We start from the raw sequence: 17,239 nt of genomic DNA, 5'->3' as shown, positions 1-17,239 counted from the left end.
AAGCTCTGCAAATGCAGTGTCAATCACCGCCTCACATTTCCTCCTCCATGCCGCCTCCTATGGCAGCTCCAGGAGAAAAAGATCAAATGCAAACTTTGCTGTAAGAAATCCTGAAGCACCCGAAAGTGATATAAGATGCCTTGAGAGAATAATGCGATACGTGACTATAATTGAAAAGGGATCAGAGTAAGGAACAGATACATATATTCCCGCATGGTGCAACAAGAAGGCTGATTTTTTCTACATCTTTCTCTTTTGTAAAAGAGAAGGATAAAACTAAGATGTACTATTCAAAGCATAATACGATTAATGGAAAACCAGTTTCAGGAAAGGAAGGAAGGAAGAGAAGGAAAAGAGATAGGAGGACATGTCAGAAGGAAGAGAGCAGTAATTTCCTCAACAATGTCCCAGAATCGTAATAAGATCTGCCCTTCCCCGGAAAGAAGAGTGAGACGCAGACTAGTATACAATTCAAAAACTAAGAAGTCGCTTCAAGTCAGTTCTGTTGCAATTTTTCCCTTAATCCCAAAGGGCAAGAGATCACACACTGATCCTGGAGAGCTGGTAACTATCTCAGAGATACGTTCTTCTAGTTAGTTTAATATTCAAATAAAACTACGAGGAACTTTCTAGCAGTAAAGAAAGCTAACTGCAAGAGTAGAACAAGCAGATTTACCTAGTGATGCGTATGAGCCTGGGGGCAAGGCTGCAGCAGAACTGAAGGGGGTAGATGCTCCAGAAGACGTCACTTTTGACTTGGCACTAGCTGCTGCATTCACATCGACGTCACTGCGGGATCGCTGCAGAGATCCTGGTGTTGACACAGATTTTGTACTTACTGTAGATGCTGCAGATGGGAGTGGGAGATCCAGAATAAAGAAGATTAATTTTTTGAGCTGTGTGCTTCAAAGAGCCTGACTAACAGTTCAATGTACTATTTTTAACACTCCCTGCTGGCACTGAAATACCTCAACTAATAATGCTTTATCAGAGCAATGTGGGTTTCCCCAACACTGCCTGCAAAGATATTTCAACGCTGACCTGATGCTACCTCTAAGAACTTTATCAGACACCGACTTAAATGCTGAGATCAAAAGGCTGCCAGGCCAGTAATAAAGAAATGATGGGAAAGTTCAACCACAGAACCCATCACCAGCTTGTGAGTTGCTGGCTAGACCTGCAGATCCTTCAGTCGAGGTTCTAACTCCCTTCTCAACACCTAGTCTTCTCATGAGGACTGCTCTTCCCATCACTTGATGCTGATGCTTATCCTCTTAAGCACAAAGCTCTTCTACTTAGCTGCAAGTAAACATGTATTTGTGTGCACAATCAAGTAGGTTACACAACAGCTCCTTGAATGAAATGTCTCAGCAGGGTGTACTGTATACACACACCAGCCAGAACCCTATCTTAGTCAGGTGTAGAAGGCAGCTTATCTTCTAACAATGAAGTTTTGCCTATTATATTCTGTATTACAATTTATTATTTAGGTTACTGTATGCATTTACTCAGGACAGGAAAGCTGCACCTGAATATTACATCTGACAGTAAAAATAAATTCCATCTCATTGCTAATCTAAGACTGTAGGACTCATGTGCAGATGATGCTTCCAGTAAGTGCTGAAACCACAGAGAATAAGTGACAGAAAATTGTAAAGCTTAATGCACCGTTAGACTGTGTAGCTGCATATCTTAGTGTAAGCAGTAGTTTATACCAACTATTGCACAGCTAAAAATACCCTGACTAGAATTTTCAAAGCTCTTTAGCCTTCCCTTCAGGTGCAAGGAATAACAGATTTACTAACTTTCAAAATGCACCATTATTTCAGCAGTTGGTGCACAGGATGTGGTGTACAACCCGAAACTAATTAGAAGTGTTACATAGTAAGTTGCCATTTTAAGGAGCAGCAAATAGCGATTAAAGTTGTTGTTTGCATACTAGTGTCTGAAAGTCTCATTCTAATTCATCACACTTCCTCAGCAACACCTGAGCACATTTAGCAGCTCCTTTTCTCACCTCTAGATGTAGTACTTCCAGTAGGACTTCTTTTGGCAGACAATGGACGGCTAGAAGTTAATATAAATACTTATTAAAACAAAAAACTGGTATTTCATAGTCAGTTCTACTGTTCCCTCAGTACACAACTGAATCAATACGAAGTTATTTACATACAGGGATGGACTAACAAAGCTACTGTTTAAGAATAAATACAGCACCACCACAAAATTCTTTACAAAAGCACTAAGAAAAACTGGTATGTACGTTACTTGATCAAGAAGAGATTTTTAAGAACACTCTTTGTAGATGTAGATAGTTACAGGTATTTTTTATATAGGTCTAACACTTAACCTGCAGACATTTGGAGCATAAGCTGACTACCTCTAAGAGAAGCTAAAATAAATACAATCAACAGAAAAGTTACATATTGATTTTATAGTTACAACTCAAATTTAGGTTGGTTATTTTTTTCTGTTATATTGAAAGAGGCAGACTAACTCCTCTAGGATTAATACTAAACAGAATTTCAATTCAAGCACTTTTAAGCACAAATGGAAGGAATGACTAAGAATATCCGCTGAACACAAAAAGATTCCTAGAAAATTATTTATGGAGTCAAGATAATGATTTTTTTTTTAAGCCAGTAATGGGTTTTGCTAGCTCTATATTTTAATGCAATGCTAACTGAAATAAAAAAAAAAAAACAAAACACTAAATTGAAGAAGCCAAGCGTTGAGGCCAAGCAATGACCAGATGAGACAAAGCAATCTAATGGCTTTCTCCAATTCAATGGAGCTATCCGCAATTTTTTAAAAAACAAGAGGTAGTGACATCAAAGGACTTACTTGAGACTCTCCTGGGAGCTGGAGGAGGAGCGATCTGACTGTGGCAAGGACACGATGCTGTCAGAGTTCTTCAAATGTGACTGCAGGGCTTTCTGGTAGGAAGACTCCAAAGTGTGGTACAAATGCTCTGCCTCTCTGCTGAAGTGACTGTGGAAACCCCAATAACACCTGGAAGCAAGGCACAATGCTGTGAACATTTCCTTGTTACATTTTAGGAGGCAGCAGAGAGTACAGTCAGAGCCCTTTTCACTACTGGCATTAGTGGACTGGGCTGAGGAGCCATTTCAGCCACCTACTACCCCTATGACAGGCTCAAGACCTCACTTTCTTCAAACCGTTGTAGAGGTCAGGCAGCCACACAAGACAAATGAAATTAAAGCAAGAAGACAGGAACACATCATTTGGTGTGCTGTAAAAACACAAGTAGTCAAAAAAGCTTTATTACAGAAGAATTCCTCATCCCTCCAGCTGTCTACTGTACATGGGAGACTGCAAAGCCACAGGCTGATACTGGTTTGCGACTAGGCGCTCAAAAGCTACTTGAAAAAAATGCCAAAAGCTTAAACACACATGGGCCTGGTTCAGGAAAGCACCAGCTGGTGTTGTTTTCTTCTGTGAGTTTAACAAACAGGTCTTCTACAATGCTGCCGATACAAATCTTCTGTACTGAGTTGAGGCTGTTGACTGTCTTTTGGGGAAGAAATAGTGAGGGAAACAAAGGAGATGCTCGTATAGGTTTCCAAACACTGCCACACTGAAAAAAGAGCATTTTAAGATGAGAGAAGAATTCCTCTCTGATCCAAATCTAGTGGCTAATGGCTAAACACTATTCACTTTTGTCACAAAGGAGATGAAGGCTCTGAACTCTTTTCAGGGGGCAATTAGTGGGCAGTTTAAGAGTAAGGTCCTTAGCTCAAATGAATCAAGAATTGTTTGTGTGTGACAGCCAGTTTTCAGAGGCTCAGAGAAGTCACGTGCATTCTCACATCACCAGGAGGAAACAAATTTCTGTCTTACAATTAGCCATGCTGTTAATTAAGAAACGTGGTAAGAGAGAATTAAGCATGCCCTCCGAAGTCTCATGCCATTCTCCTTGCTGTCTATTCAACTTAACCAGTCACCTGCTGTGAAGTCTCAGTGCCTACTGTACTTTTCAGTGATGGACAAGTTCCCTTTCAAAAGGATTTAAATAGGCCTACTGTGAAACATCTCTGCTTATAACATTTAGATTAACAAAATTTATTGTTCATTGATTCCACGTTTTACAGCACTCTCTTTCTGAAGAAAAATGTTCCACTACTGTTCTGTTCAGAGGAGCATGACTCTGGTAACTCAGCATACTACTGTAAGTACAAATATATTAATGGAAATGCAAGAGATCTTCAACAGAAAAAAAAATAGTTGCAAATATTAAAGTTTCCTACAGATACACACAAAGATATTACTTCAATGTCATAAAATATTTCCTTAATTTAGGATACCATTTAGCAGTGTACTAACATAAGGATTTTTGTTTCAAGAGTGGCAACTAACCCAGTTCTGCATACAGGCCAAAATAAAAGGGGAAAAAATACTAGAAATAGTAGTATTATTTTTATACTAAACAGAAGAAATTTCAGTTAACTACAAGGAACCCAAAGAAAGATGATGTTACTAGTTCTCAACTCTAGACTCTTGAACAAGTCAGGTAAGCATTTTACCTGCTCAGACAGACAATAAGGCAGTAAAATATTATAAGAACAAAGTGAAACAAGCACCATTAGAAGGTGCAATACATCTGTAACTCATGCCTATACAATCACCTCCCACTGAAGTACACGCTCCCCTTCAAGGGAAAGCTGGCATTCACTGCCAGGAGAACGTAACTTGTCTGGACTTCAGTCACTGACACGCAATATCATTGACTCAGTACACAATTGGGGCAAAACAGGGGAGAATGAAAAGACCACCAACAACTTTCACTTACTTTCTTGCCTCTATCCTGGCTTCAGAGTCTGCATCGTGAATTCCCTTCTTTATTGTTTCAGCTAACACTGATATATGTCTGAAATAAGAAGGGAAAGAAACATTATCCAGCAGTCCAGACAGATGCATCACACTTAAAAACAAATGACTAATTTGATTGTCCTTTGGTCTCCAGGAATAAAGAGTTCATCACATACTACCATTTCCATTTAAGATCCTTTAGAGCCTTTATTTAGCTACTCTTACAAGTTAGTTTTATTTCACCCATATTGCTAACTAGGAAAAGGCAAGCACTGTTCTTCATAGGTCAGTCTTTAGTTAGCTATGGAAACTGCCTGGGTACTTTAGGGCTAAGGAAAAAAGCTCCCACCATTATTTTCGCTGCTCATTAGTTTGAAGTGCTGTAGAAGCCTCAGAAACTCCTGACAGATGTTTAGTAGCCTTCACTTCATCATCTCAACTTCTGGTGCAAAGAGGGTTGGAGGGGTACAGTGGAACAAGCAGCCAACAAAATCTATTGAGTTCAGGGATTCACTTAAGTCACGTTTTTCAGGGCTGCATGGAGACAGATTGACTGAACTCTGACTGCTAGAACCACAGGAATGAATGTTGTGTGTGCACATGCGTACGTGCTTTTTTTGTGGCAAAAATATCTCTGGTAAGAGGTGAGATTATATCGGGTAGCTCTAGATTATCCTTTCTCCAGAATTATCCTACACACACATACAAGCAGAAGAGAATTACTCCACCTGTTTTCAGAGCTTACCTTTCTAGGGAGTGTGTTTGCCACTCCTGCAACAGCAAGTCTAAAAATTCAAAGCAGCGCCTGAGAGAAGAAAGAGAAACAATGCTGAGTTCTCCACGTTAACAGAGGCACACCACTTTTGCCGTACTTGCCTCTAGAACAGCCATCTTTTGTTATGAAGCTTTTGGGGACATTAGAATTCAGTAATGACCACCATAAAAAACATCAACATCTCTATAAATGCCATCAATAAACAGCCTGAAGTAGTAACCAGAGGCATCTCTTTACAGCAAAGTCTGAGGAGAGGGCTTGACACAAAACAATCCAGAAAGCCTCCTTTTTCATTAAACAGGATACAGACTCAGAAGAGCCATGCTAATGCTACGTTGTACCCGTTAGCTCAGGCTTCACAAGGAAATTTCATTTAGCTCCACATGGAAAGAGACTTTTCAACTTTAGTCTTTCTTCTGTATGTCAAGAAGCCAAGACACAAGCATTCTGTTATTTGTTCAAGGTTTGTCACCAAATTCAGCAGCCACAAAGCCCTTCTTTTTCTTTAACCAGAAGAGCACTAGCTAATCTACATGCACCAGGCAAGAGTCTCCCAGTGAGGTTGTGGACTGAAGTACAAATAGAGGACCATTAGGACATCCAGTCCAACCTCCAGGTGACACTATCAAAGAACGCTACTTCTGCTGACTGGCTCAAAAAAAAGAGCATCACTAGAACAGCTAGAAGTGGGAATAGGAATGTGTCTGTAAAGAAGCCAAAATAATATGACATTATCACAGTGACATGTAAACAAAAAGATTAGTTTAAAAAACATTTCTCTTCCAGAAAGTGCCTATTCGTCTCTGCAGTGCTGTAGCTTATACAGGAGAGCTGACTTTGAATTTGATCCCAACTCATAGCAGAGAATGAGATGCGTTCTTTAACTGTGTACATAACCCTTTTCATGAGTAAAAACAAATACATGACTATTATCACAAAGTACATGTGAACATATTTACTGGTTAAAAAGAGAATAAATTCAAACCAAACACTCACCTTCTAACTGCAACAGATTTGGAGGTACAATTACTGGTTATGATGGGTATTAGTCGAGGGATGTGCGTATGCTAGAAGAAAACAAACGACAAAACCAGGAAGAAATTTTTACACCTCAGTTCCATGGAATGAAAGGCCACATCCTTCAGTCACCTCAGCCTACTATGTACATAGTTATTTTTGTTCAATTCTTAAAAACAGAACTGCTAAATAAAAGAACACCAACAGATACAGATGGATTTTTTATTATTAAAAATATTTTATACTATATATCTGTTAAAATATATTTAAATAGGTATTTTGTTTTCTTCTATTACAGGCTCCAGTCACTTAAGGAGCTGAAGTCACTGCAAGAGGATCTAAACTGTCAGTGCTAACAACTTGAGATACACGAGATTAACTACAGCTTCCCCAGTGAACCACTAGCCCGAAGTCACCTCTGTGATCTAATGGTTTTAGGAAACCTGTACTGTCTACAAGGAATTCTGGAGCATAATTAAGACAATAAGTTTGTCCTGCAAGGCAGGTTTAAAACCTATGCAAAGGAAAAAGCTTGCTTAGTTCTTAGAGGCATGTAAACATATTACTCTGCAAAGAAACATTTTTCCTACTGTTTTGGCAGGGCTTAACTATTAACATTTAAACAAGGCTGCACGACATCTGAGACAGCCGAGCCCAGCACAATCCCCAAAAAAAGATTATCTTCTAATTTTCATTGCAATAACATTCACATTTTCTCAGAAATACCACAGTATCTGGAAATCACATTGTTGTCTTTTGATGCATACTTACTCGAATGATTAATCTAACTGCTACAACACCAGAAGTGGCCATGACTTTGGCACTATTCGGAATAAGATTAAAAATTGTTGGCATGATGGCTTCTGCCACATGGTCAAACTTGTTTCCCAGAACTGATGACAAATGTCTGAAAAACAGAATGAAGTCAGGCTGGTAAGCATGGTGAGGATTAAGCGAGTCAGACTTCTACAGAACATGTGACACAAGCACATCTGGCATCTCTGCCTTTGCAACTGTCACCTCCTCTCCATCTCCAAAGAACAGGACATCACGTTTCAAAAAAACGGTTCCTTTGCTTTCATTTCAAACTACAGTTCTACATTCATCTGAACTCTGAGAAACAGTAAGTTCAGCATAAAATAAAGTAACTAGCACAGCTAAAAATTTATTATAAAAAAAAATGGGATCACGATGAAAGAACAGATTCTTCTGAACTTGTTGGTTTGTATTACAGCTTCTCTGAAATTCTATTTTGCTTCAATACACACAAATTTTAAAAAAGCTGTTAGAAACACAGCAGCCTCCTTTTCCTTGAAGTGTTTCACAAAACAAACCATCGAAAATAAAAACAAGTTCGATGCAGACTAAAACAAAACATGCATTTTCAGCTTTATTGTTCAGTCTTTCCTTACTCAGTGCACGATTGCATTGCTTGCTTGTTCATTCAGTATATCTCAAATCAGCATCACTTAAAATTCAAGAGCACTGTTTGGCAAAACTACAATTAGTGGCTTACATGGACGTGGGTATAATAGCTGCAGCAAAAATCACAATCTACCTACAACTATGTAGTACTAGCAGCATGAGTTATATCCTAAATGTGTTTTAACCAGTCTCTATTCCTTTTTCACATTTCAAGTGCATTTAGAAAGTAAACTTACCCCAATGTTATACAAGCCTCGCGCACTACTTGAGACCGCAGGTCTTTAGCGGATAATTTAAACGCTCCATCCAAAAGTCTTAAGTGTTGGAAGAAGTTATCATATTCTGCAGCTCCAGCCAAAAGTAAGGAGCGGATCTTTTTCAACTGTGAGCACCAGAAAAGAAAGCATTGATTGTTAATGGGCAATGAACACAATGACAGTTACATTCACGGCTGCTACTTAGTTTCCAGGGTCTTTGTACAACTGTTCCTCAACTTGCATTGAAGAACTCTTGTTCTTAAAGTCCAAGCAATTTCATTATTTCAGGTCTCTTATTCATCTTACAGGTTAGCACAGTAAGCATGATAAACACGCTAGCTAACTGATGTATATATATATATATATGTGGTGCATACAGCTACTTAAATCGTATTGCTAATAACCCAAACATTACTTTTTAAGCCAAAAGTATCCTGAAGGTTCTCCTCTCTTCCCCTCAGAAACTACCTATCTACAAGAGCTTCTAAAGCTTAGGTGCTCTCGCAGCTAAGTATTGTATTAAAAAGATGATTTGACTTGAAGGGCATGATTCATACTTAGATCCGAGTAATACTGATGTATATCTAAAATATATCCATTGACTTCACCAAAATAATTATCTGGCTCTACTAGAAGTGGAATCCTGACCCCATCATAAGGGGAAGTTTTCTATTAATATTTCAGAGATCACTGTTCTATCCTATAGACGTTCTTTTGGACCTCTTCATGTGCCCTCATGTACACTGATGCACTGTACAGTGCCTCAATTTAAGCTGTGACTCAGTATAGCGAAAAAACACTGAAGTAAGCTGAATCAGCACAGTTTGCCACTCAGATCTGTAATACAGAATTTGACAGACATGTCAAAGTTGCTACACCACTGATGAAAGCCTACAGCACAGACAGGATCATGCATCTATTTATATCATGGAAACACAGTTCACTTCAGTAAAAAATATTCAGGCTTGGCATGCACGTAACATCTGATTTTCCACTTCCACATTTCCCACAGTTATATTTATTTATTCACCTAAGTGTGTAAATTCTTTCTGAATTGTTTTACACCTCTCCTTTCATAACAGTATAAACAAGTTCCTCATAAGCATAGCAAATTTCTGCCTCATCAGGAAGTTTTATGATATTCTGAACACCGACATTCTGATTTCAGCATCCACTAGCAGATTTCTAGCTTTACATCTAGATTTGCTGCATGACTTTCAGTTTGATCTGATACTGTCTCAGTGGATTCTTGTGTCTCAAATAGCATTTTCCTACACAGCCGTGGTCTAAATTCAGTCTCCTAAGGAAACATTTCCCCCAGGCTTGGGGGACCATAACAGATATTCACCACTTAAACTACATTCTACTCTTATTCTGAGCTTCTCCCCATACCCTTTTCATAGGATTAAGGTCAGTGCAGCAATTCTTACTTCAATAGAGTTCATGTCTAAAGTTCACTACTTACCGCAGAAACTCTCTGTTCCCAGTCATGCTTATCATCTGATAGTATCTCTTTGATTTTGTTCATGGATTCCTCAAGATCCCGGCTGGAATAAATCTGCAAATTAAAATATGGAGTTGCACCATAATGCAAGATTTACTCTAGAAAATCAGACTGCTTCCCAACTACATTCTTCCATCTTTTACCCCTCAATGTTCGAATGTCACATGCTTTGCACAAGGCAAAGAATTGACACCTATTTCCTGCAGTCAAAAATTGCTAAATGACCACAAGATGATTAAAAGACCATCTTTTATTATTTTACTATATTTTCACAATTCTAAGCAGATTTCCCCCTGCAGCTAGTGGCTGTATTAGTGAAGACCTACAGAAGGTCGTGACTGGATACATGTGCTGTTCAGCTGTCCCAGAAACAGAGCTCTAGTGAAGAAGACAGGATACATGACACATCTCAAGTTTTTGTTTGGCCAGACTCTACTATGCAGCATGTACATCCAATCCCAGCTCCACGTCCGCACCTGTGATACCTCTATCACAACCCTCCCACCCCCATTCCCTCCACTTCCTAGGGTTTCACTCAAACTACTGGAATATACCACCATTTAAAACTTTTTTTCCTCCAACTTCCAATCTGCCTTCCCCTTAAAGGTTTGCCAACATCACTATGAAGCATGATCTTCCAGCAATTAGGACTAGATACTACATTCATCTTCTGTTTTTCAGTACTCTTTGTTTGAAGATGTGTTTCAACTTACCTGAACTGTTGGGACATCTTCAAATGCCTTAATGAAGTCTTCTTCATCCACAGCACCTGCTCCCTCTTTGGCTGCTGACATACAAATGAAAAAAATCTTTTCAATCCTCTTAGCAACAAGAGAATCAATTAAGAAACGACCAGCTATCAAAGCACCTAATCAGGAGAAAGCTCACTATCCATGCTGCCTCCGAGTGCTGCAGATGTATTGAAAGCAGAGACAGGGAAATCCAATGCCAGGCACAGACCAGACATTCACAGCACCCTTCAACTCTTAGGCACAGAGGGCACATTAGGGAAGTCATTACAGTAGTCACTCAACAGTTAGGGGACATAAGTCCGACAGATGAAAGGGAATATTTGCTTTAATTATATGGGAGATTTTATTTTAAAGGATTTAATCCTTTCTATAATAGATGAAAGTACAGATCTGACAGGTGCACAAACAGACAAATAAGATAAATAGTCTCTGGAATACTAATCAGATACAGACTGAATGATATCGGGAACATTCTCTTTTTCTATAGGTCACACAGAATTACTGCTCACTTTTCTCTCTGCACCTTCATTATCAGCAATGCCCAAAGGTCTTAGAAAAAGGCCAGTGTATCAATTTTAGATTGCATAGGCTGAAGTTTAGCCTGCAGCTGTAAGCAGTCTGCCTCAGTTCAAGTAGAGTGGCAGCTATAAAGGCAAAAATCTACACACTGCAATATTGACATGATTTACGCAAAGCCCTCAGTACATAACACAGGTCCAACCTTTCACAAATTCAAAAAACATATTATAGGGATGTGGGGACTGCATGGAGATTCATTCTACGAAAGTTCAGTTGTGGCACACAGGCAGCATTCACTTAATGATTTCACAAGGGAAAATTTGTTATTGGATCCTGAGAGCCAGCACGGAAGTCCCTGCAATAAGCTCAAACACGAACGCTATAAATATTTCACATAAAGTCCAAATCACATCTGCTATTGGCTTACTTGAAGACTTGGAGCCCAGAGCTGCAGACCCAAGTCTGCGGGTAGTCCCCATCCCAACTCTGCGTGAGTTTGCAGGGGCCTTTGAAGATGTAGAGGAGCTGGCTGAGGAAGGTCTGTTCCCATCCACGGAGTCTTCATCATCAAAAATTTTATCTGCCAAAAAAAGCACACTCATCTGTAAGTCCAATGAAGCAAATGGATGTCCCAGGGAACACACCCACGTAATGGCAAACGTGCTGCATGTTCAGGTCTGTTCTGCCAACTCTCAGCAACACCTTCATGCTAGAAATTCAGTTGCGCACAAATGGTCACCAGGCCACCAAGCCCAATACTTTGCTATTGCAGCCACCATGTTATAAACCCTTTCAATGAATGCATTCAGATAAAAAGAATAAACTTCTAATCTACTTCAGAAAGATGCAAGCCACAGGTGATGCTTGGGGTGTCTGCAGTCTGTGTTTCTGATGCCTATGCCTCTGCCAGCTACTTTCCTACAGGCTGTAGTGAAACCAAGACCATGAGCAGATCCAAGATCCAAGTGGGGTGGAGGATCACGCAGCACAAGCTGCCCTGTCACACCCTGCCGAGTGCCTGCACCAGAATGAGAATAAACAGGGGAACCCAGGAAATATCCCACTGTTGATAAAGCACAGACCGCTAATCAGACCCATCCAGATTTACAATTCTCCTCAAACTTTTGAAATAATCACCAGAGATACTCTACAAAGAAATACAAAAGGTTATTTCAAATCCATAAAACCCATAAATTTAAGGTGTAGAACTTACTGAACCTTTTATGTGCATCCAAAGAGAACTGCAGCCTCTACCTCCAAACATGAACATAAATTAACTTAAAACGTATTACAGTCACTTTGATTCTCAGTGAAGGTCACTTCAATGCCAAAGGAGTGCTTATATTGCAGTTTTACACAGATTAGCTAATCCACTTTAGAAACCGGCCTTCGGTTGAAAGGTGACAAAATGTTTGGACAGCTGATATAGATGGCGCACGTTATTTATTGAGGCCAGAAAGCCACCTCGGTCTCCATCACTCAGCTTCTCCGCACTAACACTTCATTCAAGATTTGAGACCTGCCTCACATCCGTCCCTCTCCAAAAGTGCAAGGCACACACCCGCTCTCCATCATTTCAGAAATATTGCATTTGAGAAATGTCACTTGGCAAAAACTCGAGCATGTCCTTTAATCCATCCCTATTCAGGAAAGCACCTGGGAATAACTAGTAACAAACAGAGGCTCCCAGTTAGACACTAATGAGTGAAATTCAATACAGGCTGAGCTTTCTGATAGTAAGAAAATAAATTGATAACAGTGTAGACACATTCTAGGGGAGGCCAAAGAACAGAAAGAAAAGCCCGTATCATCTCTTCAGCTCAGCTGCCTTAAGGACTTTCCCTACCCAAACTGGTATCAGCTCATTAGCTGCTGGGCACAAGAGTACTGTCACAAATCATCTAAAAACCTAAAAACCACATTTCCAAGATGCATCCATGCACATGATGCCTTACTCTGATCACAGCACAAGACTGAAACGACAGGTAGGCAGCAGCAGAGGTTTACAGTTGGACTCAGCAATCCTTAAGGTCTTTTCCAACCTAAATGATTCTATGGTTCTATCCAACAAGTTAAAAAAGGTAGCCAAGGACATCTCTCCCTTAATTCTGATGTTCAAGAAGTCTTGGAATATGGGAATGGGCTAGGAAAAAATAGCGAAGAAGAAATAACAACAGATACTTGGGCTGTTGTTCAGGTAAAATTGAACACGATGGAAGTGAACACACGAACTTTAACATCAAGAAATTTAAGGTCACATAGCTAGGGAGAAGCCACATTTAGGATGTAGGCTCTCTCTCTAACTAAGTACCCTAAGGCAGCCACGGAGGTTGTGCTACCTCCCTATTGACACTGGTCATGTTCTGACACGTGTAATTCAAAAATAATTTGAAAAGAGCTCAGGGAAGAACCATGAGAATGATTAAAGGATTGGAAAATATGGTTTTAATTAAATTAAATGAAATTTCACTGCAGGGGACTGTTTAGCCTGGCCGATTCTTAACAAGTTGTTTGATTACATTCTGTGTTAAAGCAACAACACAAGATTTATTAACATAGCTTTCTAGTGATTTACTAACATTGTTTCTCATCTAATAGAAAAATATACAACAAGGTCACTGGCTGGAGGTTAAAAACAAATTAAGTTCTGAATTGCCTTTTTTCCCCCTCCCCTTTTTTCCAACCTCCATTTTTTGCAATAATCACAGGACTGACTGCCTGTGAGGTTAGGGGGGTTCACCCAGAGGATTCTAACACAGGCAGCTCTTAAACAGCAAGGCTGAATTCTTTTTTTCCCTGAAAGATACAGCCTAGTTCAAAGAGAAATTATTTCAAAAACATTATTTAGTGAGAGCTACACAGAAAGTCATGGCAGATCAAAATAGAATTTAAAATGTATAATCTATGAATCCTATAGGAAGGGCTTTAAGTGATGCAGAAAGACTTGTACAAATCTTGAATACAAAACTTCTGAGCAAAATTTGTCCCAACTGCATTTATTTCAAAAGATCATATAGATACTAAGCAAATCATTATTTGTCATATATATTACCAGCCAAGAGAAAGTCAGTCATACTCAAAATAAAAGGTACTTTACTACTTCAAAACCACTTTCATCTGGTAATAACGCTCTCTATCAGCTGCATTTCAGACTATTTATATGCAGTCTTAGTTAACTCGCTTCCTCTCATAGCTGCATTTTTAAAGCTCCTCTGGAAAGAAAACTGGGTGTGGTTTGCTAATTCATATAATAAAAATTCAGAAAAAGAGATATTAAAAGGATCACTCTCCTGTAGCATTTTAGCAATTGCATCGACTAACATTTCAGTGTAAAACAGGCTTTTCTGAGCATTAGCTGAAAAATAACACTCAACAAAACCAAACAGACAACCCACAGCTTTGGGGATGTTTGCATTATAATCACATCTCCCTGTTTGTTAAGTCTACAAACTAAGCACTACATATTTATCAAATCAGAATATCCCTTCAATAACCCAACAGCATTTTCTCCTCTGAGCAGTGTAGAATGACAGCGCCACATTCAGAACTGCACATCAAGTCTTCCAGCAGCACGTGTGCAGGACAGAAAGAGAAACAAAGAACAGAAAGAAACCTGAACACGGGAGTACAAAAAATAAGACAAAACTAAGCTATTATACATCATCATTAAAAAGCCCTTTTTTCCTCCCCCATTCATTGACTCCTGTTCACAATAATCATTTGAACAAAGATCCTATTTTTTGCAGCCTATCTGCAAATCCCAAGGTGGTAAATCCAGCATGGGTGTAACTCTGATGACTCCAGCAGAGGTGCACTGAAGCGGAATCGGTGCCACATTCTAAAATTAAACAATCATTGATGTTCTCCCATCCCAAGACCCCCAAAGTGCTCATTTATAAGGGCCACATAGTCCCCTCCGTCACAGACATGCCCTATAAAAGAGGCCTTTGTCTGCTCACCACTCCTGTCTCAGACAAACAGAAAACACAATTTGCCTTACATTTTTCAATACCTTTAAATTATTTAAGAAGAAAAAAGATTGCTTACAAGTACATATCCTTCTGCAAATAAGCTTCCTCAACATTCCTTCATATTTTCCATAGCGTGCCGAGATGTAACAGTGCTTCACAGAGCGCCGCAGCTTTCAGTCCAGAACATAATCAATCATTGCCCCTCGTATTCATTAAGCATGCTGTCTTCACACGTGGATTTAAACAGCTACAGCTCCAGTCCTCTCTCTATGGCTGCAGCCCTGCAGGATTCTCCTCAACATCCATTTCAGCCCAGGAAACTTTGGTTCACTTCTAGGAAGGAAATTCCCTGCTAGCGAGGGAAACCCAGGACAAATAATCCGGGATGAAGATGAGCTGACTCTGCCTGGCTGAGCTGGCTTGCAGTAGGAACCAGCCTGACTTTATCCCCTGGGAAGCTGCTAACAGGAGCATCTCAACAGCTGTCATCATTTGTCCATGACGAATAAATTTAGTCATTATTCATTTTAAACTGTAACCCCTTCAGGTCTGGGCAAGGTGTAAAATGGGGAGTAGAGACTGTAGGAGTAGTTCAGGAACAGTGACAAATAAGGGCCAGCATTTTCCCTGCCTGAACCACCAGTCTGGGACCTTTTAAAGCAAAGTAATTGAGTCTCAAATTTCCTTTCCAATGAAAGGAGATGCTTTCTGACTTTTAGAAAACTTTAAGATGTCCAATTCAAATCTTTTAGTTATTTATCTGTAAGCTTTGGAGAAAAGAGCTATTCTGTAGTTTCAACAGAGCATGAAAAGCAGCTTGCAATGAAGTCAGTTCCTAAAGAAGATGCCCTGCTATGGTTTTTAGGCCTTACTCTGCAAGGTACTAAATCTGCTCTGGCCCCACTGTACCCATTTGTCATAATCCACATCCAAGAGTCAGTGCCTCTGGAGTGGGCAACTTGCAAGAATTTCTACTTACAGGACACCCCTTCACTGCCCTCCAATTCTGCATTTAAATTTAAGCTGTTAAATCTCATGTTTGACATCTAAATAGACTAAAGCACCATGGCCAGAAGGTGGAACCTAGAGATGCTCTGCCTGCTCCAGAGTTTCTTCTTTTTCCCAGATACAACCCAACATGCATTGGCCAATATCTTTCAGACAGACACCCCTTAGACACTTCAAACTGTGCCCTCCCCAAGCGCCAGCCTCTGGCATCCCTTCTCCAGCTGTAACTCTCATAGGACACAAGGCACAGCACTCTCCTCTCTGCGGGTGTACCAGCAGCTTCCAAACATGACAGCTTCAGCTGAGTTAAATACCTCTTCCCACCAGCACACACCAACCCACATATGGCCTCACTGCAAGCCTGCTCAGCCCAAACATTTATAGGTATCATGTAGGTTTCTCCAGAAAAATGAGTTAGGGACCCACTGAAGGTAAAGGGACCTATATATGCTCCACAGCAGGACTAAGTGTTTAAAAACAAAGGAATCACAGTCATGAGCAGCAGGATGCAGGCAGAGCACATCATCATGTTTTCTCACTGCCATCTCCCACAGCTTCCCAGATGCTCCCTCTTCCTGATCCCAGCCATGGCCCCTCCTTCCCCACCCTCCACACCAGGCCCAGTATTTTGAACCTTTAAAACGCCACCCGCTTGGGCTCAGTGTCCCCAGTCAGCCACCCCAGTGCCAGCTGCCACCCCATCCCCTCAGGTCCAGTTCTCCCAAGCTTTACCCACCCACCAGCTCCAGTGTCAGTTCACTCCACTGCTATCTTTTTGCATAATTCAATGAACCTTCTCATCTTCCTTCACAAGTGGCTTTTAAAGGAGTTCTCTAACCTCAGTGGGGGATCCCTCCAAGGGTTCCCCAGGACTGAGCCAGGCACAGCGATGATCATGTCTGCAGGACTGTGTCTGCCACCACTACCCTATTTTCACTCTCTCAGCTCACAAATTCTGCCCTATTTAAACCTAGAGTATGTGTAATTGTGGGTGGGAGTTTGTCTCCTGAATAGGGTTCTACAGTGTAAATCTAGACAGTACGTTTATGAGCAGAACAGTGATACAGCTGCCATCAGCCAGTGGTAAGGTGGTATTTAAGAGATGCAAGCCAAGAATGTCATGTCAGGCAAGTGGATGAGTGCTTTTTATTTTAATAATCATTCCACACACTTATGCTTTT

The 17,239-nt window shown here is 40.2% G+C and overlaps 1 protein-coding gene across 7 annotated transcripts in view; it reads right to left on the bottom strand.

Annotated features, from left to right (window-relative positions):
- The window catches only part of CLASP1 (cytoplasmic linker associated protein 1), a 168,521-nt gene that overhangs the window by 82,466 nt on the left and 68,816 nt on the right, over positions 1-17,239 (bottom strand). For all 7 annotated transcript variants that reach the window (XM_054070775.1, XM_054070776.1, XM_054070777.1 and 4 more), the window contains exons 8-18: positions 11,507-11,659; positions 10,522-10,595; positions 9,770-9,862; positions 8,284-8,429; positions 7,394-7,529; positions 6,602-6,672; positions 5,576-5,635; positions 4,811-4,888; positions 2,845-3,012; positions 2,018-2,067; positions 677-847 (exon numbers count right to left, since the gene is read on the bottom strand). In XM_054070775.1, the coding sequence (XP_053926750.1) occupies positions 677-847; positions 2,018-2,067; positions 2,845-3,012; positions 4,811-4,888; positions 5,576-5,635; positions 6,602-6,672; positions 7,394-7,529; positions 8,284-8,429; positions 9,770-9,862; positions 10,522-10,595; positions 11,507-11,659 (1,200 nt within the window). The remainder of the gene's footprint in view (positions 1-676; positions 848-2,017; positions 2,068-2,844; positions 3,013-4,810; positions 4,889-5,575; positions 5,636-6,601; positions 6,673-7,393; positions 7,530-8,283; positions 8,430-9,769; positions 9,863-10,521; positions 10,596-11,506; positions 11,660-17,239) is intronic.

This window comes from Cuculus canorus, chromosome 6 (genome assembly GCF_017976375.1).
Source record: "Cuculus canorus isolate bCucCan1 chromosome 6, bCucCan1.pri, whole genome shotgun sequence".
Taxonomy (NCBI): Eukaryota; Metazoa; Chordata; class Aves; order Cuculiformes; family Cuculidae; genus Cuculus; species Cuculus canorus.
The sequence above is the reverse complement of the archived record's forward strand: the minus strand, read 5'-3'. Positions and strand labels throughout refer to the sequence as shown.